General features: G+C 40.3%; 1 protein-coding gene across 1 annotated transcript in view; it reads left to right on the top strand.

Moving 5' to 3' along the window:
• The first annotated feature begins 528 nt into the window (after nucleotides 1–528).
• Nucleotides 529–22708, top strand: part of ERO1A (endoplasmic reticulum oxidoreductase 1 alpha) — a 36864-nt gene continuing 14684 nt past the window's right edge. The window contains exons 1-11 of the mRNA XM_088149664.1: nucleotides 529–878; nucleotides 8400–8519; nucleotides 10215–10298; nucleotides 11641–11679; nucleotides 12239–12318; nucleotides 13158–13231; nucleotides 15008–15128; nucleotides 17221–17267; nucleotides 18184–18201; nucleotides 18749–18775; nucleotides 18896–18988. Coding sequence (XP_088005790.1) covers nucleotides 762–878; nucleotides 8400–8519; nucleotides 10215–10298; nucleotides 11641–11679; nucleotides 12239–12318; nucleotides 13158–13231; nucleotides 15008–15128; nucleotides 17221–17267; nucleotides 18184–18201; nucleotides 18749–18775; nucleotides 18896–18988 — 820 coding nt within the window. The 5' untranslated portion in view covers nucleotides 529–761. The remainder of the gene's footprint in view (nucleotides 879–8399; nucleotides 8520–10214; nucleotides 10299–11640; nucleotides 11680–12238; nucleotides 12319–13157; nucleotides 13232–15007; nucleotides 15129–17220; nucleotides 17268–18183; nucleotides 18202–18748; nucleotides 18776–18895; nucleotides 18989–22708) is intronic.

The following is a 22708-nucleotide window of genomic DNA, read 5'->3' on the forward strand; positions in this document are numbered from 1 at the left end:
GGGGTGGTGGTAAAAAGAGTATAAAGGGACACTTGCAACTTTTAAGCTGTTTCTGTTCAAGGTGAAGAACACATTATGGTTTTTACAACCTATTTGTAATCTGTTCTTTAATTTTTTTCCCTTGCTGCTTCCTCTTATAGGTTACTTCAGCCCTCTTGCTCATTGATCATATTTTAGTGTTTATTTCCGGTGAAAATCTTACTTGATGTTATATCTAAACCTGATCAGGATTTGGGAGGGTAGAGGTTGCCGAGTTGGAAAAATCTGGGAGTTTTCATTTTACAAGACGAAATCAATCCATGCGGGCAGCAACCTTAATCAGGAATTAAGCATATTTGAGGTGCACATCTGCCCCGCAACCCCGCCATCGAAACACGGAACAGAAACAGAGGCTGCCGTTGTCGAAGCTTTTTTTTCAAGCCGACCTGCACGTCCCGCCCGATGCCTTGAGACATCGGCTCACCCCTAGAAGGCGTGGGCAGGATGATGCTCCCAGGCAGACCCGGGGCAGGGAGGGCCACCGCAAGGCGGGGTGAGCACGGGCAAGGCTGGCTTCGGCTCTCCCCGAGGGCCCGGCCAGCGCAGGCGGGGGAAAAGCCGCGACGCCTCTCCTTGTGTGCGGGCTGTGCCGCACGTCCCCTCGACTTGAAAGATGACGCTCCGCCGAAAGGAAGGCGAGGCGGCGAGAGGCAGGCAAGAGGCGTGTCCGCCCGGCAGAAGACCTTCAGCCGAGGCTCGCCTTTGGCAGCGGGAGAGACGACATGTCGCTGCTGCCTTCTCGCCGCCTGCGTCGGGCGCTGCTGCTCTTCCTCCTCGCCTTGCTCTCGGGAGGCGCTTCCGCGCAACCCCCGACGGCGGAGCAGCGCTGCTTTTGCCAGGTGAGTCGGGCCGGCAGGTAACGGGGCACCTCCTTTCGCCTACCCCGTAGGGCTCCCTCAGGCTCGGGGGGACCAGACCCCGGTGTATGTGCTGCGGGGGGAGAGCCACCCCCCCCCCCCGCGCTCCTCCCGGCTTTGCTGGGGAAGCCTCTCTGCACGAGCTCGGGTTGAGGCGGCGACCCGGGAGATGGTTGAAGGAGGGCGTGCGTCGTTCTGCGAGGGCCTCCCCTCTGCAAAGAGGAGGCTTTCCCTCTCGCCTTTCTTCCTGGAGATTTCGTGGAAGATTTGTAAGAATTGCTGGAGTTGCAGTAAGCGCCAGGACCGTGGGCCGCGTTATCGGAGCTCGAGCCTCCCTAGGTAGCCCCAAGGCGCAGGCTTTCCCCTGTAATTAAAGCCCCGGTCATAAAGGCGGAAGGGCCATTAGCTACGGCGCCCGGAGCCTGGCAAACGGCTTTCTTTCTGGATAACTCATTGCCGTCGGCTGTCTCATTCCGTGAGGAAAAATTGCGGCCTTTGGTAGGGCTTGAAGGATTAGGACAAAGAGGCATGATGTTGAAGGGGATTATACAGCTATGCTGGCTGGGGAATTTGGGAGTTGAAGTCCACACATCTTCACGTTGCTGAGGTTGAGAAACACTGCACTCCTCTATGTTATGGTCGGCTGTGTATTGTTTCTTGGTGTTGGTTGAGGCTACACTCATAAAAAGTTTTATGGATTCAGACTGATTCTCTTTTGGGTAATCAGATTGTTGAAAGGAAGTTGGTTAGAGGAGCAGGCTCTTGCACAGCACCTTTCTCTAGGCTGGCACCTTCCAGATGTGTTGGGATTGTAAACTGTTGCAGATTTTTCAGTTTGGTTTGGGCATAACTGCAAGGACCCAAATGCTTGGCATGTTCCTTGGGGTCTGTGGCTGTCTGGGTTCAGTCTAATTTGCTTTGTAAAAATCTTTTTAAAAATTCATAATAACAAATTGAATGGGAGGCTACCATGTTGCAAAGTGAAGGAGCACCAACTTCAAACACTATACGTAGTATTTCTAATTATACCCCTAGGCTACACAAAGAGTTGTAGCCATATTTTGTTTGCTTTCTGACATATGGGGATTTTATGATAGGTCACATCCACTGTGATGGCCATTTCATGTGGAACCTGTAACATGCTTTTGAAATCCATTAGCCTAGAATGTTGGTGGCCCATGGCTTAACATTTACCCATTGTAAATTATAAACCATAGTTTATGATATAACATGTGTTAACCCCAGGCAGTTGTGATCTAGTTCATAGACAAAGTCAAGCATGCTGTAATTTAGTGAGTTATTTGAACCAGGTCTGAGAATTTCAGTCCCAACATATCTGGAGCTTTACACGCTCATGGGAGTAGACCTCATTGAACTTAATACAACTTCTGAGTAGACATGCATAGCATTGTAGAGCAAAACTAGAACTTGTTTCTCTGTTATGGCCCTGATTGTGTGGAATAATCTCTCACCTGAAACTAACTTGTCCCATCCTAGACAAAAAGTGGGTAAAGATAAGAGCTCTTCCAAAGAGCTTTTGGTATTGATTAGAAGATAATGCCTGTGAGTAGGATGGGCTACTGTTTTTTTAATATATGGTTTTATTATGATTTATTCCTATGGACAGTTTCATTTAACATACATTTATTCTGGGTGCTTTATTGTACTGTATTGTTACGTTGTAATGGAGGAGTCGTCATACAATATGGCAGTATACAAGAATAATAAATAAATCTCTGAATTGCTAGCCCAAGCTGAAAGGGTCCTTCAACTTATTTTTTTCTTAAATTACAAAATGAAGGCAGTGACTCCATGGCCCAAGTTGTGTTGACTGTGTGAGATATTATCAAGCCTACTTCCTCTAAATGCAGTGTATTGAGGATTGCAGCCTTTGTGACTTTGGCAAAAAAACAAAAAATTGGATTACAAGTTTACTTGTAGCTTCTCAGAAACTGATTGCTGTTATCTCTGGGTGGATTGTGCTAAGTATTCTGGAAGTGCTTAGAGATGCTCTATTTTTTTTTTATTGCTAATTACTATGCCTATGCTAAGAATAAGTGACCTGATGTTCTCCAGTTGTTTAGAAGTTCCAGTCCCATTAGTTCTAGCCTGCAATGCTCAGGTGTAATCCAAGGAGGGTACTAGATTGCCTGTTTGTGTTCTGCTTCAGGTTAAGGCTTCATTTTTATTAATAGGTGTGTGTATGTGTGTTTGAGATGACACACTTGACTGAGACCTGAATAAATTTTTTTTGAAGACATGCTTCAAACAACACAGTCACTTTTTTCTGAGGTCCCCATTTATTGTGGTTGATTCCCTTCTGGGTAGATTATGATTACTGTACTTTGTTTCCTATAGTGGGATTCATGCAATATGCTAAGCCATAATGTAGTTGTCTTGTTCATGGTTTACTGTTATATAAAGTCAGCCAATTATGATGTGTTCAGTAAGTAACTCATGGTTAAATAAATGGTTAGTTCATTGTGTTGTACAAAGATAGTCCAGCTTTGAAGCCAAATTGCATACATCTCCCAAATCGATGTATGTCGAGTTGGAGTATCGGGCCATCTGGAGAGCACTATTTTAGGAAGGCTGCTTTAAAGACATAGCTAACAGAAACTTACTGCAGAATCACTCTGGATTAGAACTGTAATAAAGTTTTCCCCAATCCAACATTTCCTTACTGGTCTTCCCTGAAATTAGTACTGCAAGAACAGGATTGCTTCCCTTCATCTGGTAAAGCAGGAATTGAAGTCAAACCTACATATGTTGGTCTGTTTTCTATAAATATTTTATTTGTAAATTTCTTTAAGAAAAAATATAAAGTATGGAAGTGATGATCAATTTGATGTTGCAAACAATCAATTTCTATTGATGTTTTTAATGTGCTTATGTCCTTTCCAGTTTCTCTCACTTTTGAATCAACTTTATAATTTTAACGGTGAGAGCCAGTATTAATATTTGCCCCAATCACTGATAGTCTTCCCTTCCTTTTAAATTTTTTTTTTTTTTTTAATCTGCGATCAGTCGTTACTGACTCTGCAGTGACTGCTTGGACGAGTCCTTGCAGTTTTCAAGGCAACTGTTCTTCGGAAGTGGTTTGCCAGAGCCTCCTTCCTAGGGCAGAGCCCAGCTGGCGAGTGCAGGAGGCAGGGTTTCCGTTGCTTTGCGCCCTTTTCGGGCGAGCGCAGTTTCGCGCTTACCGGCAACTGCTCCTGACTCCTTTTGCAAGGTGCCGCCAGCATTTTTCCTCCCACCGGAGTGAGAGTCCCCATTTATCTACTCACGTGAGTTTTCGAACTGTTGGGTTGACAGGAACTGGGGAGGAAGCAGGAGCTCACCCTGTTAATGCGAAGGCTGGACTCGAACCGCTGAAGCGTCGACCATTTCTGGCCAGCAACTTTCAGCGTCATTAAGCTGCTGCGCCACCACGTCCCCCTTTTAAATTTGTTTAATCCCAGTCAATTCTTTATAAAATAATATGTTGCTTGCTTGTTACTTGCAAAGCTTTTTTTAGAATGTGTGAAATTAAATAATGCATCTGCTCATACTCTGTTAATGATTGAACTGTAAACAGAGTTATGGCTGAGCAACTATGTTCTGATACTGAGGTCCGTACATAGTTTAGCTCTATCATGTTCTTTGTTTTGGCTTAACTCGATGAGTGAATCCAGTTGTAGTTTGCGAGATGCAGTGGCTCTATTCATATGTCTATGTTGTGCTAACCTGTGGTTTATTTTAATCATGGATTGTAGAATTGGCTACTGTAGTTTCACATAACATGCAAATTAAAAGAAATTGCATTTTGGTTGTGTTTGGAGAACCCAGCTGCTATTGGGCTATGTGCTGAGCAAATAAAAATGGATTACTATGCCTTAATGGTGGTTAAGGGATTTTCTGTCCATATTTTGTGGAAGCAAATCTTTCTGTGGTGGTTTAACAACCAGATTGTTAAAATCTGAATGATGCAATCCTTAGCCGCTCTTAAGACAGGAAAAAGGAACTGCTGAAGAGGAACGGTGCACAGACATACTGCCATTTTTTAGTTTTGCAATCTCCTTCATTTGCCCATGTTGGTATATTGATTGGTTCAGGCAGAGTATAATATAAATGAATTTTAAGAGGTACATGTTTATTTCAGAACAAGCGATAAAGCCCATTCATTCTGAAATTAGTGGGCATCCCTAATGACTAAGAATGAAAATTAGTTCAGTCAAACTAAACTTGATGCAGGTTTCTTACTATCTGAGTTTTATATCCAGTGTTTGCATCTATAGGTACGTTGCCCCTGTTCTTTGTCAAGGAAGAATTTGTTGATAGAAGACTACTTTTGTCTAGTGCTGTTTGAGCATCTTTTAAGCTAAAGGCTCTCATTACATCTTGTGGGATTGAATTCTAGAAAATCATTATGTTTAAGGTATATTTCTGTCTGGCTTTCATGAAGTCCTTGTTGGTTGGTTCCATTGCATGATGTGATGCTTTTTTTAGTAGAAAGTAAATCTTAATAAACTCATGTTGATAAAAATAATTGTTTGCATTTGCAAAGCTTGCCAACCAAACCAACTCTCTCTGGAATATTCAGGAAAGTGAGAAATTGCTACTAGCTGTAGGACTTTGTCAACAGATTTTGTTAGCATTTTAATGTAGAACTTTTGAACGTGAAATAACAATTTGAGTTCTATTAGAAAGAAGTCAAACTGAAGCATGTAGGAATTTGGTTCTCTCTCTCTCTCTCCCCCCCCCCTTAACTTCCTTTTAGGCTACGTGCTATGAATCTCCCTTCCCCGGAAATTACTCTTTTCTGAGCTCAGTTTCTCAATGACTTGCCTCATGTTTGGCATCTGAAACAAACAATCCTTGAATCACGGAATAACCTGAATGCTTTTGTTCTGAATGATAGATTACTGAATGGATCACTTTTCTTCCGCCCTTAAAGCATAGATGATGACGATTAAATTCATTTAAGTCTTACCATTTTTGTTTAAAAAGCACCCAAAGCATGAAAAGAATAAATAATATACACAAAACAGAATAAATGTTTGTGTCTCAACAAAATTAAATATATAAAAATTTTATTGTCATTTTAAGTTGTTTTTTAAAAAAGCCTACTTAAGTAAAATGGTTTTTGCTGCTGGAAAAAAATAGGGATCAGATGTTCTTTGGGGAGTCTCTTCCAACTTCTGCAGGTCTCAGTGAAAAATATACCAAAACCTGGATGGCTGCAGGACCTGAAGGAGGCTTCTGGATAGGGGTGGGGATGTAATTCTGGAACAATTCAGTTCAGACTATTCTGTTAGTATACATCTTTTGGGAAGGGCCAATGCCTCTGATGAGAAACGCCCTTTACTCTCTTTCTGGTCTTTCCTCCATTTGCTATGTCAATTCCAAATATTGGTCTTCATCTCTGGGGAGGGGGAGGGGGGAGCCAGATGACCTGTTATGGGTGTGAACTGGAGTGGAGTTTGTGGGAAGGTATGGTTGTGCCCCTTCTTTCTGGTCACTAGCTGGAGGAATATATGAGACCTGGCAACGGCCAAACATAGATCAATGTTTAGTAGCTTCAAATTACTGATAAGCCAACCCATGAGGACAATGTTTTAGAAGCAGATGGCAGTATCTTGCAGGCCTTGGCTGAATAGATCAAGATTAGCAATTTCCTCCAATCATGTGTGCAGTTGAACTTCCAAACCTAACAGGTTTGCAGATGTAATAGGGCTGTTTCAGTATCTTCGCCATCTGTATAGAGTAACTTTCCACAAGATTTGGCAGCTTAACTGATCTTCAAGCTAAGCAGGCTTAGCCTTCATTAGTATTTAGAAGGGAGACAATCCAGAACTATAAGAGAAATAAAACATCCTGGAGGAAGACAGTGGCAAGCCACTTCTGCAATACTGCCAATAAAAATGCATGGATCTAATCACCAGGAATCAAGTGTGACTCAATATTTTTACACTTATGAACTTCGCATTTATCTCTATGATGGAAGCTACAACCTTAGCAACCTAATTTATGGTGGCAGTTCCTCTGACCAGAGCAGTGAGGGCTTGTGGTGTGTTAATTTTTTTTTTTTCTGGCAGCCAAAGGATGGTGAGTTCATTATTTCTAGAAATTGGAAATTGTAGTATGCAGTTATATGTAACTATAAGATTGCTATTTGCCCACTCTTAATTTAGGACTCTGAAAGTCAAAGACATCATGTCAGATTGAGTCTAGAAGTATGGAAAATGCAACTTTATACTGGATTTCTGATTATTTGAAGCTTTCACATTGCTTTGAGGCAGCTCCTTAAAAAGTGTATTATAAAAGTATAGTTATATATACTATATATATAACTATGTACCTATAGTTACATAGTTATAATGTATGTACTATACATTATGTACTATACATTATAACTATGTAATATATATACAATGTACTATATATATATATAGTACATTACATTAAGCCATAATATTTGTGTGAACTCAGCCAGCTGTGGTTTATTCAATAAACCATGACTAACACAAAATCTCTAGGTTTAACTAGGTCTAAACTAGGCTTAAAGTGGCTGAGGCCAGAACTGATTTTTTTTCAGGAAATGATATAGTTGGCATATAAAGACATTCTAATCTATGTGCAGAAAGAGCAAGAGGTTACTATATGCCCTGTAGCTGGATGTAATATGTATACATGAAAGAAACCTCACTGAATTTGGTGAGATTTTAATTTACAGCAAACATGCATGGGTTTTTCAGCCTTAGGGTCAGTCAGGAACCTGGATGAATTTGAAGGATTTTGCTACAGGATATGTCTTTTCTTATGTGTATTTTTTAAAAAATCTGCATTTTTGAGAAATGTCATGCTCACTGTAACAGTAAATTTGATTTCCCAATCAAGTGATTCCACATTTTTTACTTAGTATATAGTACAGTACAGACCTGACCATTGTGGTTTGTACCTGTGATTATGGGTCTAGGTGTTATGTGAATGAAGCTAATTGTGGATTATTCAAGAAACGTGAACATAGTACGGCATGTGATTTCAGCTAATAGCTGTATTCGGACGTAATGACCAGTCAGAGTGTGCGCTCACACGCTTTGCTCCTTTCAGTGGCATTGAACAAAACAGGTATAGCTGGTTCAGTGAGAATGCTAGCTAATTTAAAACAAAAAAAGTTAGGATTCATAAACCAGAAACAAACCCTGATAGTTCTGTGGGGCAAAACCATAACCTCCTGTTTGAGTAACACTAAATTAAGCAAAATATCCTCTCCCCTCAAAAGAACTTGTAAAAGTGGGATGCAATGGGATGAGGGCCTTATCTCCCCTTCTAGTTTCAAGCATGTATGGACCCAGTGGGAGCATAAGTTTCTTTCAGGCATAGAGGTAATTTGGACCTCAGCCATTCAGAATGTTTTTTCCTAAATGCTGATTAAATTGTTGTATTAAACCTACAGGAATAATTTTGTTCTTTAAAAAAAAATTCTAATTCTCTCTCTCTCTCTCTCTCTTTTTTTATTAGGTCACGGGTCATTTAGATGATTGCACTTGTGATGTAGAGACTATTGATACCTTCAACAACTACAAAATTTTCCCCCAATTGCAAGAACTTCTTCAAAGTGATTATTTCAGATATTACAAGGTAGCTTTTCGAATTTATTTACTTTTCAGACACATATACACCCTTATTAATCATGGCATTCTCCTTCGGGATAAGCAGTTTTATGCAGAGTGGAGTAAGAAATACTAAACCAAAGAAATTAAAAACAAAGTAAGAAAAAACAGGTAAAACTTTCTATGCTTACAAACCATCCTATTACTATTGCCCCATTTTATAAGCTGCCTTCTTTAAACTTCTCACCTCTCTTTTTTGAGGATCTCACCAGCTCCATCCAGCCACAACATTTTTAATTTTTCTGGCTGGGGAATTCTGGGAGTCAAAGTCTACACATCTTAAAGTTGCCAAGTTTGAAAAACACTGCTCCACATGATGAATCCTACTCACTTATTTTGTACTGATCACTTCTGTATTTAACCCACGTTCATTCTGCACCCATTCATTCTTGACCTTATCAAGGGGAATCACACATCCTCTTTTCTTCCCTGCTTAGCCATTGAACTAATCTCTAAACTGTCCACATATTTTCATGCTCGCTTTATTTCTACTACATACAGCTGTTAACACATACAGCAACCAACTTTCAGCTTCTTATTCACACAAAGTAGTCTGTAATTCATTTCATGATACTTTTTCTCTAAGTCCAAAAATGTACAATATGTTTTAACATTTCTCCAGTTAAAACAACTGCATCTTTCACATTTTTAACTTCCTCACAGCATTTGTGATTTCTTTTCATCATCTTTTTCATTGGGACTAACATTTATAGCATTCATTTCAGCTACACATGACATATGTACATATGACTCTCACCCTGAAATAAACCTCTAAATTACTCCTTCCAACATTTCCTCACTTCAGTTTCATCCCACATCATTTCATCATTTTTCTTTGTAATCCTGTTCACTTTTCTTGGGGCTCTTTCTTTAGTGGGCTTCCAAAACAAGTTTTTCCATCAGAATTGCCCTGTATTTTCTCAGCCCCTAATAATCTTTATTCTTTCTTGCTGTCTGTAACTGCATTATTTATATCTGATTTCCCTACATCTGCATCATGCAATAACTTTGTCATTTTCTATTTTTCCAGCATTCATTCTCATCTATGCATTGTTCCCTATCCAGAAGTTGTTATACTTCATAATTTTACCAAGTATCCTTTTTCATACTGCTAATATAACTCCATAAACACCTGTGGTATCCTGAACTAATTCTTTTCACATTGTTACAAGTAGCTTCCACGTTCTCTTTCCATCTATTCATTTAGATTAATTTAACTTCTAATACTTTTTCATATTCTTCAGGACCAAGTCAGCATTTTCTGTTTTTTTTAAATGCTTATTTTGTAAGAATGCACATTGTACATATGTAGATATGTTTACTTTTTTTAAGGAATCAAATCTAAGACAAAGGTATTAGTACTAGTGCTCAAGTTATTAAAATGATATGCAGTTAAGAAAAAAAAAGTTACTTATGTGGTATACGCTCTAATGGGCTGCCAAAAATAATTGCATTTACTTCCAGCAGCTAGTTTTATGCAGTTCAGCACATTTTTCAGTTCCATGGCTAGGCTTGGGTAGAATATGTGGCATTCTGATTATTCTAGAACCACAGAAGAGTGTGTAGAAGGAAGCATTAAACATAGGAATGACCAGACTTTTATTTCATCTTTGGTCTGTCTGTTATTTAAAAACAGCACTCACTCTTTTCTCCTTTTTTCCAGGTTAACCTGAAGAAGCCTTGTCCTTTCTGGAGTGACAGTAGTCACTGTGGAATTAGAGACTGTGCTGTTTATCCATGCACATCTGTAAGTACAAGGAAACAAAATAAAATTCTTTTCTATTTTCCAATATCTGCTTTCTGCTTTATGGAGGATTCAAATGCCAAACCTTGACAATATCCCAGCATGCTTCCTTGTTTATTTTGTTGTGGGAAATGTAATAGAAAATCTCTCTGTTTGTTGTATCAGTTCTTTAAGAAGAACAGTCTAGCTTCTGTTTCTGCTGTGATGATATGACTCCCTGTACATGCTCAGGAAATACATAGCTCTCCCTGCCTGTTCATGGAGCCCAGCTCGCACTGCTAGCTCGGCTTCCTCTCCAGATGAGGGGCAGCAAATATTTCTGTAGGTTTTCATCAGGGGAGGAGGGAGATATATTCCATCAGTGGAGAGCTCTAGCCTTTGCAACCCCTTGTTACCTCTGCAGCCCCTGTAATACATTGAAAGCAGATATGTAAACATCACACCTTCAACCAGCAAGTGCTACATGGACATGGCAGTACATTCAGAGTACTGCTTGGTTCTCTGTCTATAGCAGCTTTCTTCAACCTGGAACCTGCCAGATTCTCAAAAGTGAATGGATAGTTTTTACATGACGAAAACTTGTATGATTAAAACCAGGTAGCTGAAGGACCACTATGCCCCCATGTCCTTTAAGATCTTTTGGTGAGGTCTATTTTCTGGCCCACCTTCTGGTTTGGGTGGATGGAAATTAAGGGTTCCTCAGTAGTGGGGTCCTAGTCCTGGAATATCTTTTCCGATTCCTGTACTTTGTACTTATTTATAAGAATGTTAAGAATTAGTTTATTGGACTAGGATTTTTAATCTTTTTTTAAAATTGGCAGCTTTTTAGTTTTTATTGGCTTATTGTTACATCTTTGATGCTTCTAATTTATTTCCCCCGGTTGACATTATTCTGCTTATATAGATTATTGGATGATTTTTGTGATGCCTGTTCTATTGGTTAATTTCTGGTTTGAAAATAATTTAATTTGAAGGAGGATTAAGTATGTCTTATTTTGTGACAAGGCTAATAATAATTAAAGAATTACAAAAAGGATCATGACTGAGCAAAAAGCAGGCCATTGGTTTATAGAGTGTTGCATAAACTTGCCCATTCTGGATTGTAAGCTAAGTTTTAACTTGAAGCATTAAGCTGCTATTATGGCTTGCCGAAGAAAACGTAGTTAAAAATCGTGGCTTAATGTGACCCTTGAAATCAGATATGACAATTCTTGCTTTACACTTCCTATTCAAATTGTTCTTCCAGCAAAAATGGTTGGTTGACAAGAAAGTTAAAACACTGTGGTTTTACACTGGCATATTAAACAAACACATCAAGCTTGATCTCATGATCTCTTATTTTCAGGATGAGGTCCCTGGTGGAATTAGATCAGAGAGTTATAAGGTAAGTAACAATCAGGTCCAGTCAGAACTTACTGAATTCAGGATAACTATTCTGTTCTCTGTGTGTGTCTGAAGACAGAAGCACTGGTTTTTCTTAGCATTTAATGTTAATCAGATGCTAATGCTAATGACAACTTGAGTCATGAGCCATTGTGATAGCCAGGAACCAACTTAGCTAGGCCTGTCATTTCCAGCTTCTGTCCAATATGGACCAACATATCTAACAGATTTGTGTTTTAGTAAAAGCAAAGTATTTTTTTGCCTCAGGAGATAATTTAAGTGTTGTGCACTTAAGGTCACAAAGAAACATACATCCCTAAAAAAGCTCTTAAGTTTGTCCAGTAACTTTTAGGCTAATGATTTGGCTAAAATAGAGACAAGAGGAATTTTAAGCATAGAGCAATTGATCACAAGGAAGTGGGTGAGGGATCCTGAGTGGCACATGGGCCATCTGGTAGCCCTTCACAGGCTGTAGTTGATTTGGGGATTACTGGTTGCCAATCCCACAGAGGTGAGTGCACTTGGATCAGTTCCTCATCTCCTGTCATCTTGTTTTATAGTATTCAGAAGCAGCTGCTGCCACCACCTTTGCTGAAGGCTGTGAAGGAGAAAACCTTGGGGCTGTTGACAAATCTTTGAGGTATAATTTGTTTTTCTGGATAAACTTGGGTGGGGTCACATGCATTTTCTTTCTCCCCTAGAAGTTATTCTCTGTGTACACAGACAGTAAGTAATTCAACTACTTAATCTTACCTTAGAAGCATGTTTTCAGGGACTTCTGCAGGCATGGCTACTTCTCTGAGTGGGCTTAGAAGAAAAGGGGGAGTTTTTCCAGCTTAGTAACAGCCCTTGCTGTTACTCCAGCCACTTGCGATAGCTGTGGTAGATGGCCTATGCAGCACAGTGTGCTTAGCCATAGGTTTTAATAGAAGAAAATATATGTAGCTCAGGGTTGAACTGTGGAGTCCTTGGTATTCTGAGCTTGGTTGTTTGCTTGCAGAAGTTTCATTACCCGACTAGGTAACATCTTCAGTGCTGGACAGTGACATAACCTAGTCAGGTAATGAAATGTCTTCAATCAAACAACCAAGCTCAGAGAGCACCAAGGACTCCATAATTAAGGTTTGTTGTATAAACTATAATAGTTGTGTTTGCACATCACACTAAGTTATAAACTGAGGTTTACAAATCACAGTTGTTGGTTCATACAATGTAAATCAAAACCAAACCAATATTATTATGTTTTAGTGTAGTGTGTGAATCCAAGTGGTGTTACAGTTATGTGTCCACCCATGTTCATGTGCCAAATTCAGGGTTCCTGCAGGCCCTCTTAACTGTTGCTAAACAGTGTTCTTGGGCATGCTGATACTAGGTGTGACACTTTCCCACCTCTCACAGTCATTTAACCCAGATCCCCTTTTTTATGTAGAATCATTTTCATGTATGTGAATGACAGACATTTTCTCACTTATTTTGCAGTGAAGAAACTGCACGGGCTATGATTCAGTGGACTCGGCATGACGATTCTTCAGAAAACTTTTGTGAAGCTGATGGTACTGTTGGTGTCTCCAATGCCTGTGTTTCTGTTGGGGCATCTAAGGTGGTTGTGAGGATTCAAAGAAAGTTGACATGTGCATTTGGATACACAGAGACATGTCTGTTATCTTGATGGTCCCCTTCTTACTATTATGTTCAATTTAAACTCCTCTAAATAACCTGGAGTGGGGGGGTGGGGAGAAGAAAAAAGACAAAAGATGTGGTCCAAGTTATGGTACTTGCCATTTGTTTTGTTATATGATGCAAACAGAAACTACCCTTGGGCATTATCTAGATGGTTGGGGAATAGCTGTATGTATTCACAAGCAGGGTCATCTGTAGGAGCTTTCAATGACATCAAAATGGCAGGTGTGACCAGGGTGATCAAGGCTGTCCCTTTTTACATGTGTAGGCTGGGCGCAGTGCACTTTAAAAGGGAGCAGGGTTTTGACTGCCCAGTCATGCCCAGGATTTTGATATTGATACCCCTGTGGATACCCCTGTTCACAAGTCTGCCCTGTTCATATAAAAAGCACCTAAGGAATTTTAACACCAATTTTAACACCAAAAGAGATAATGGGGGAAAACAAGTGAACCCTCTTACTTTCATACTTTAACTTCAAGCACTCAGTCCTCTGACTTCCAACACTGGAGCCCGATTGGGTGATAAATCCATTTTTGGCTGGGGAAAGTATAGGAAATAAGAAATCATTATATTTTTCTCATTTATATATGTTTTTAAATACTAAAGTTAGATATATAGTCCCTTTCTTGCCCTCCCCATTTTATAGATCAATAGGCCATGTACATGAACACTAGACATAGTTGCCCCTAAGATAACAAGGTTGGCCCTGAATCTTTCCTTTGCTAAAAAAAAAAAAAAAAAAAAACCAGACATGCATGTAGCTACTATAGCTCTATACTGAATTTGGTTGCATGCGACCCAGCATGATGGAAGCTGCATAGAATCATAGAATGCAAGGGTTGGAATAGACTTTAGAAAACATTTTGTCCAATTCCCTGCCTGGTGTAGGAATCTGCTACCACAGCATCCATCTAGCCTCTGTCTCAACTCTTTCCAGTGAAAGAGAGTCCACTACTTCCTGAGGCAATCTGGTGCTCAGGAAATTTTTCATTATGCCCAACTGACGTCTATTTCCTTTAATGTAAGTCCAATGTGTCTTTTTCTGGAACAACACTGAACAATTCTGCCCTCTCTTCTACATGGCACTGCTTCAGATGCCTGAAGACATATGTCCATGCTGTCTTCTCTTCTTTAAGCTAAACATATCCAATGCCGCCAATAATTCTTTGTAGTTTTTTTTCCTCACCAGGCCTTTTATCATCTTGATTGCTCTCCTCTGGACATGCTCCAGTTTGTCAGTGTTGTTCCTAAAATGTGCTCAGAACTGGATGCAAGTTTCTTGGTTAGAATGCACTCTGACCAACAAAGAAGAAGTGTGATTTGACCAATGCAGAAGATAGCACCTTCTCTCATTTTTAGGGAAGCCAGTAGCAGTTCCTCTGTTTGTAGAATGAAATGATACCAAACCATCATGGAAGTTTTTGATAGTTTTATCAGGCTCTTGCCTGACTAAATGAGGGGGAGTGTGCCTTGCACAGCATGAGTCCACAACTGAGAAAGTTTTGCCTTTTCCCCCCATCTGTTTCACTTTGGAAAAAGTGGAATGCCCTGAGATGAAAAACAGCAAAAACAGTTAGCAGGATGCTTTCTAGAATACGTTCTTATTCTCTTTGTCTCTCTTTTTAATGCAGTACTTTTTCCTTCCTAGATATCCATTCTCCTGAAGCAGAGTATGTAGATTTGCTTCTTAATCCAGAACGTTACACTGGCTATAAAGGGCCTGAAGCCTGGAAGATTTGGAACAGTATTTATGAAGAAAACTGTTTTAAGTATGTATATTTGGCCAGGCTTTAAGGTCTTGAGGTTTGTTTGTTTTTTGTTTTTGTTTTTTTTAAGATACTCAGTTATCTTCCTCCTGGCTAGGGATTTTCTAGGGATTTCTAACAGTGGGCTATTTATTTATCTTCTTAACATCTTTATATCCTGCTTCTCAATCTAGTTGCTGAAGTAACCTCAAAAACAGCAAAATAATAGAATAGTTTCAAGTCTCAGTACATCAAAAACTTAAGATGCTTTTAAATGTCTTTCAAAGAGTGAACAAGTAACAGCACTTTAAATATGTGCTAAGGCACTGACTCACATACTGTGCTAACTTAGTTAACAATGGCTTATTGAAAAATCTGGAGTTGGCAACCAAATCCATGCTCTGCAAACCACAGTGGTTATATTTTCACAACATGCTGAGCTAAAACATGTTGTTTAGTAAAAGGATAGGGTTATCTTGTGGCTTATCTTGGGGACCTCTGCTATGCATAAACATGTTCCCAATACAGATCTCAGCTCTGCCACAAATTCCTTTGGTGACCTTTGGCAAAGTATTTTTTTCATCCTTTGTTTCCTATACCCCCGTATTTTCAGACTACTACAATACAGTTATGGTTTTACTATTTTTAGTGCTGTTTTTGTGGTGGTATTTTGCTTCCCCAATTAATGGCACTCATATCTGAAGGAGTTATGATAAAAAAAAAAGCAGATTTCATTTACTTTCGTTACATTTTTTGCCCCATCTGCTTTTTTCACATCAAAGGTTCACAATGGCCAGGATAATTTGATTACCACACATTCAGCTCATTTCAAAACTTAGAGCAGTAGGTGGGGAGTGGGGAATCCTTTATATCAAGTTCTCCAATTTGGTGCCTTCCAGAGGTGGTGGCTAGGAAACTCTGGGAATCGTAGTCCAAACACATTTGGAAGGTTTTTCATGGGGAAAATCTGTTCTGTATCAGCCAGAAAAAGGCATGCAGTTCAAATTCTTGGAGATTCTATGTAGATATGAATGATTAATTCTTGTAGAGTTAGCCATCTCCTAGAGCTCTACTGAGAGCATACATCACCAACATATAACCTGACTTGACCTAAGGTAGCATCTTATGCACTTCCTAGTCCCCACTCACTTCTGAAACTCAGAGTGATTTGTGGCCAGTCCTGTCTTAGCTTAACCTACTTCACAGGACTGTTGGGCTGGGGGTGAACTCTGTATATCACCTTGAGCTTCAGGAAGGAAGGCAGAATAGATAGCTAATAAATAAATTGAGCACACTAGAGAAAACATGGCTGTTTGACTAGAATAATATAAAGGAGCACCCTGTCTTGCTGCTACTTCTTAAAGATGTCTGTCTTGTTACTTTTTTTTTTTTTTGGCCACTGAGTCAGTCTTGAATCCTGGGGATTATATGGATAAATCCATGTAGTTTTCTAGGTAACCTTTTCAGAAGTAGTTTGCTACTCCCTTCTTTCGAGGACTAGAGTGACTCACCCAAAGGTACCCAGTTAGCTTCCATACCTAAGACAGGACTAAGACTCAAGTTTCCCCACTCCCAATCCAGTGCCTTAATCACTAGACCAAACTGGCTGTCATCTACTTGTCACTGGTTAAATATGGAAAGAATTATACCAATGTGAAAATCTTTAGATTCTTCCCTGGTTTCAGGGAATCGATTAAAGCTGACATCCCCACCCAGGTGCTGTGTTGGATTATAGTTTCCATCATCCCCAGCAATGCCAATTGCATGGGATTAGTAGCCCAATAGATCTGGAAGGTGCCAGGTTGAGGATAAATCAGAGTTTATCCTTGAAGATGTCTGAAAGTTTGCCTTCTCCCACATAAACTGGAGAACCTTTTCTATTCTTTTGAAATTAGAAAGATGCACCTACGGGTAAGGTGGAATGCTTCTCCATAAATATTGGTCTAGTTCACTCCCTTTAGCCTTTAGGCCACAGTTAAAAGTGGTTTTATTTGGTAGAAGCTGCAATGAATATAATCCATTTCTATGGCAGTCAATTGATTTTAGTTATGTCTTTATCCAGTATTATTTGTAGATGGTTTTAACTATAAATAATTAAAATATGTTTATCTTATAGGCCTCGCTCCATAAAAAGGCCTTTAAATCCACTGGTTTCTGGCAGAGGTAAGCTCATCTTCTTTCTATTATGTCAGAGAAATTTGGTGTGCATGGAGTTGTCATGTGTTTGGCAAGAATTAAGGTTGTTGATAAAATGAGAGGTGGGCAAAATTCAAATTAAATTAAGAACATTTTCAGATGCCTGTTTAATGTCACATTGCATGCTGCTATACGAAAATTTGCATGCTGCTATATGAAAATTTCTCTAAATGTGGGAGGGGGCAGACAAAAGGGGAGAAAATGGCATATAGGAATGGAATAGAGAAGGTGTTCAAAAATAGAAAGGAATAAAGCAAATAGGAAACAATGCATTCCTAAGACAGAGCTCACTTAACAAAAAGCATATAGTTCAATGGATAAAAAATGTAGGCTACAAGGAGTATAGGTGATGCTGGCAGAAGTCCAAAGGGGCCTGAATAAGATTCTTTGTAGAATAGGAATAATGCTACAATATTTTGATTAGATCCATGCCTCTCCGCCTGGAGATCTGGAATAAATTATGTAAGTCTGATCAATGACTGAAATAAAGTAGTTTGACTCTGAATCATGTAAGTCTGGAAAAAAAGCATAATAAATTCAGCAAAGCAAGGTAAGATCATGAATATTTTAAAAAGATGTTCTAGTTCTTGGAGTGGAACGGAGATTGCTGGTGCACAAGCTTAATATTTTTAGTACCAATTGTAGTACATTGTGTTAGGCAATGGGTGCTCACTAGGGGCTTTGGACTGCAACTCCCATAATCCTTTGCTATTGGCTATACTGTCTGGGGTTGATGGGAGAGGAAATCCAAAACATCCAGAGGCAAATGTTTTCTACTTTATGAGAGCAGTCATGCTCGTAAAAGTAGCCTAAAAATAGCTTAAAACATTTCATCTGATTGAAATGTAATCTTTCCTTTTCTATTTTTAATTTGCTTTTGCAGGAGCAAGAGAAAATGAAGGTGAGTGCATTCCCAGCAGTAACCAAGGAGGAATCCATAGAGGATAGATATATTGACAGGTATTAATTGGCCATTGGAAAGAAAAATGTCAGGATTTAGCAAAACGTACATTGACTGCTACTTCTTACTCCATGCTCAATCTTCCAGAATTAGACACCCTCCAGATGTGTTGGGACATGGTCATGTTGGCTGGAGGTGCCAGGTGCAGAAAGGCTATGCTAGGTGATATCTACCTGAGCATGTCCTTCTTTTTAACAGACCTTCATTCTGGCTGTTGGGGCCAGCATATACTGATGCATTAGCTGATAGGATTGGAGCTAAGAAGTGAAAGAATTAAGACCACCTTGCTAATGTGTGCAGCAGAAGGAAATGGATGTGCCTCCTTCAGAGTCGTGAGATGCAATTTTGAGAGGAGTCTCTGCTTTTGGAAAAATTCTTCATATACTCTATTGGCCAGCCTTGGCATTAGATGCAACAAATGAGGCTATCATAGATATCTCTGTGTTGTGGAAAAACCTTTGTGATGGCTGTCTTTCTCTCTTTCCAGGGAATATGTTTTACACCTGGTTGCAAGGTAACTGATTTTTCTGCCACTTTAACTAATGCAGTGTTGATTATGTTGCAGATGCAATGTGGATTGCATGAGATTTCTACCCTCTGAATTGCCATAGTTGTCTCTCAATCTTTCTTACAGGTCTCTGTGTGGAGAAGAGAGCTTTCTACAAGCTCATTTCTGGTCTTCACGCAAGCATCAACATTCATCTCAGTGCTAGATACCTTTTGCAAGGTTGGTAGCCCTGCTTCCTTCTTAATGCTCAAGACCAGCCTTTTCCAACCTCTAGATAAGGGCACAAGTACATCTCTTTGGGTCCCAGAAATTGCTCAGGTGCTGAGCCCTTACCCCCAGGCTACAGCAATGGCTGGAAGGCAGGAGAAAGGGAAGAGTAGGATCACATGACCATTTCTTCTCCTCCATTGCCACAGTAACAGTTGTGAACTCTGAGGTCTCCCTTTACTTCCTTCAATACCCAAAGTATCCCATTGTTCCTCACAGTTCCTTACAGAAACCTGCATCATAATAAAACTGTATAAAAGCTGAACAAAGTAAGTGAAAAGATCATAATGTACATGCTGGAGCATCCTGTCATTGAAAAGCATTTGTTTCCTCAAGCTACCCGCCTTGCTTCATTTGGAAGAGGAATTCTGCTGTTGATGTTGGATATAGCTATGCATATATGGGAGAAATGGCAACCATCACATGCCCTGATTCCAAGTAGTTTAGGATTCTGAAGCAAAGCAAGGGAATCCATGGCCCTTTGGGTGTTGCTACGTGGCACAGTGCAGGTTAATTGTGGGGTCCCCTCTCCCTGAGGGTATCTGCCCATCCTACTAGGTTAGATAGGGTGGGTGCACCCTGTTCCCCTCCCTTAAATGTTGCCACCTGACGGGACCTTGGAGGAGTGCCTTTCTCTCAGCCCTTTGGAACAGCCTCCCATCTGAGATCAGAGGGATCCCTACTCTTTTAGCCTTCTGGAGGGCTGTGAAGACCTGGCTCTTTCCCCAAGCATTGGGCTAGGATGGGGGTTGAGCTGGAGGCCATTTGGTCTCTCATCTGGAGGGAGGGGTATTTTTGTTTTTAGCTATGTTTTAATGGATGTTGTGAGCCTGCCTAGAATCATTATATGAGATAGGCGGCCATATAAGTTCTGTAAATAAAATAAATGAACTATAACCCTATCAGTCCAGCCAATATGTCACTGAAATGGGTTGCAAGTTATAGTCCAGCAACAAATGAAGGGACTGAAGGCCCCACTTCTGTTATAAAGGTTATGTTCATTTTGATTTCATCCCTAAAACATCATGTGTTAGACTGGTGATCCATTTAGCCTATTGCTGGCTGCAAACCATTTAACCATGGTTACTGAATAAATCATGGGTGGGTGGTTCACAAACCATGTATAGTCATAAACCATGGTTTACTGTCTGCATTGCCTGGATTCACTCAACATGCTAAGCCAAAACCAAACAAATCATGTAAAGATTAATGCAATATATCAACACTGTGAATATCTGACTCGACTGGTTATACCGTCTGAGCTGTCATGAAAAGAATCTAAATAAATTCCATGAACTGAACCTGGAATTTTAGCACAAAGAACAAATGATTTACCAGCAAACTCTGGGCCCTCCTTTTCAATATTTAGGATGTTGCTTTGTACTAATTCATTAACTACTACAAAGGCTGGCTGAATTCACTCAATATGTTTAACCAGGTCAGTTTATAAAGTAGGGTCTACACATGCTTTACAGCATAAGCTTGGTTAGTTTTAATCTTGGTTTGTTTTGTTTGTTGTGCAGACCCAAGCAATTTGTTTAGTTTATGATTTAGTATTATGTGAAGCCATAACATGTTAATTCAGTAACCAGATTAAGTGTGTTGTGTGAATGTAGGGTTGATTGAACAGCCTTGATTGTGTGTGTGTAGAAAGACTCCAGCATCTGATGCAGGGAAGTGAGGGTTAGTTAGATTTATGGCTTCTGGGCCAGGCAGAAAGAAAACAAAGTTCGTTAGGTTTTATGACTATTCACAGATTTTCATCCCCAGTACTGGCTGATTTAATCAAATGACTCAGCAAAACAGAAAGGAGGAATTTTACATTGTGTTCTGAGGCAATAAAATGCAGCATGAAAGAGCCAAACCCCACATAAAGAGATGAGATCATAGAATGATAGAATGTCTTGAATTTTGTTTCACCTTGCAGCAGGCTCCAAATTTAATTGGAGAAGCCATTCTGGCAAAGAAGCTTCTTTAATATTTTATTTCTGTATTATTTTCCCTGATCTAAATTGTTTCCCCTTTCCATCTGCTACCAAGGAATTCCCCAGCTGAGTCTTCTGTTTTACCCATATCAGTGAATTCAAGACCCATGGGAGCAAATAAAAAGGTGTCTTTGAAGATACCACATGGATAAAAACTCCCTACCATGACTGAAAGGTGGGGAGTATATGAAACAGAAACGGGTTTGATTGATTTGGTTTGAGTTGATTTATAAGGCTGCCCAGGTCCGTGACAATTCTAAGTGGTGTACAGATATAAAATCCATACTAAAAAGATACTGTAAAAACCACAGGCATCCAGAAGAAGAAAAACCATTCATTCGGAAAACAATACTACACACAGAACCTGTCTAACCTAAGACATGGAGGAACAGCTTGGTTTTAGGCACCTCTAAATACAGAGTGGGGGCTAGGTGGATCTCAGGTAATATTATTCCAGAAGGCAGGAACTGTGACAGAGAAGGCATGTTTCCTAACTCCCATCAAATGACACTGCATAATGGATGCGACTTGGAGAATGCCAACTCTGCCCGATTGTATGGGATGGGCAGAAACTACGGAAGACAGATGGTCCCTTATGGCGTGAAAGGACTTTATAGGTGATAAACAAGACCTTGAATTGGATCTGGAAGCCTCCTGATAACCTTTGCGTGTTATTTATTTATTTATTTATTTGGTGCCTTTGAGTCAGCATTGACTCCTGACGACTGCCTGGACTAATCCCTGCAGTTGTCTTGGCAAGTTTTTTTGGGAAGTGGTTTGCCATTGCCTGCTTCCCAGGACTAAGAATTCACCCAGCTGGCTTCGTGCCTAAGGCGGGACTAGAACTCCCGGTTTCTAGCACTTAAACGCTACACCAAACTGGCTCTCTCTTGCATGTTATAGACTTATCCAAAGCTTTTCTCTGAATAATCCCAAATCAGTGCTCCAAACAGACCCAGTGCACAGCTTGGGGGTTCTTCTAGACTTGTGACTCCCGCTTAAGCAGTAGGTTTTTGGGGCCTTCCATTTCTGGGACTATGTCATCTTTGGTTCTGGATGGGGTTGCACTTCCCCAAACAGACTCGATGCACAACTCGATGCACACTATTCTAGACTTGTGACTCCTGCTCTTCGAGCAGGTGGCAGTCATGGCTAGGAGGGGCTTTGTGTTATGCGCCAGTTGCACCCATTCCTAGATTGGGAGGCTCTGCTCATAGTCACTCATGCCCTGGTCACCATCTGGATGGACTATTGTAATGTGCTCTTTTGGGGCTGCCCTTGAAGAGTATACAGAAGCTTCAACTGGCGCAGAATGCAGTGCCATAGCCAGTTATGTGTGCCCCTAGAATGGCACATGTTAAACCTCTGCTCCACAAGCTGCATTGGTTACCGTACCAGTTTGCTTCCAGGTCCAGTTCAAGGTGCTGGTTTTGACCCTTAAATCTCTTCATGACACGAGGCCAGGTAATTTGAGGTACTGCCTCTTCCCAATTATATCTGCCTGTCCCATCCGATCCGGCAAAAGAGGCATGTTGCAGGTCTGCTAAGGAGCTACATTTGGCAGGATCCAGGAGACATGCCTTTTCTACCATGCTGACTGCCTTATGGAACATCATCCCCCGCCCCGAGGGGAGGTTTGCTTTATCCCTGTTAACTTTCTGTAAGTCCCTCAAAACTTGGTTGTGTC

The sequence above is a fragment of the Python bivittatus genome, unplaced genomic scaffold (genome assembly GCF_059951505.1).
Source record: "Python bivittatus isolate LINGU-HERP-01145 unplaced genomic scaffold, Pbiv_v1 ctg000580_np1212, whole genome shotgun sequence".
Classification (NCBI taxonomy): Eukaryota; Metazoa; Chordata; class Lepidosauria; order Squamata; family Pythonidae; genus Python; species Python bivittatus.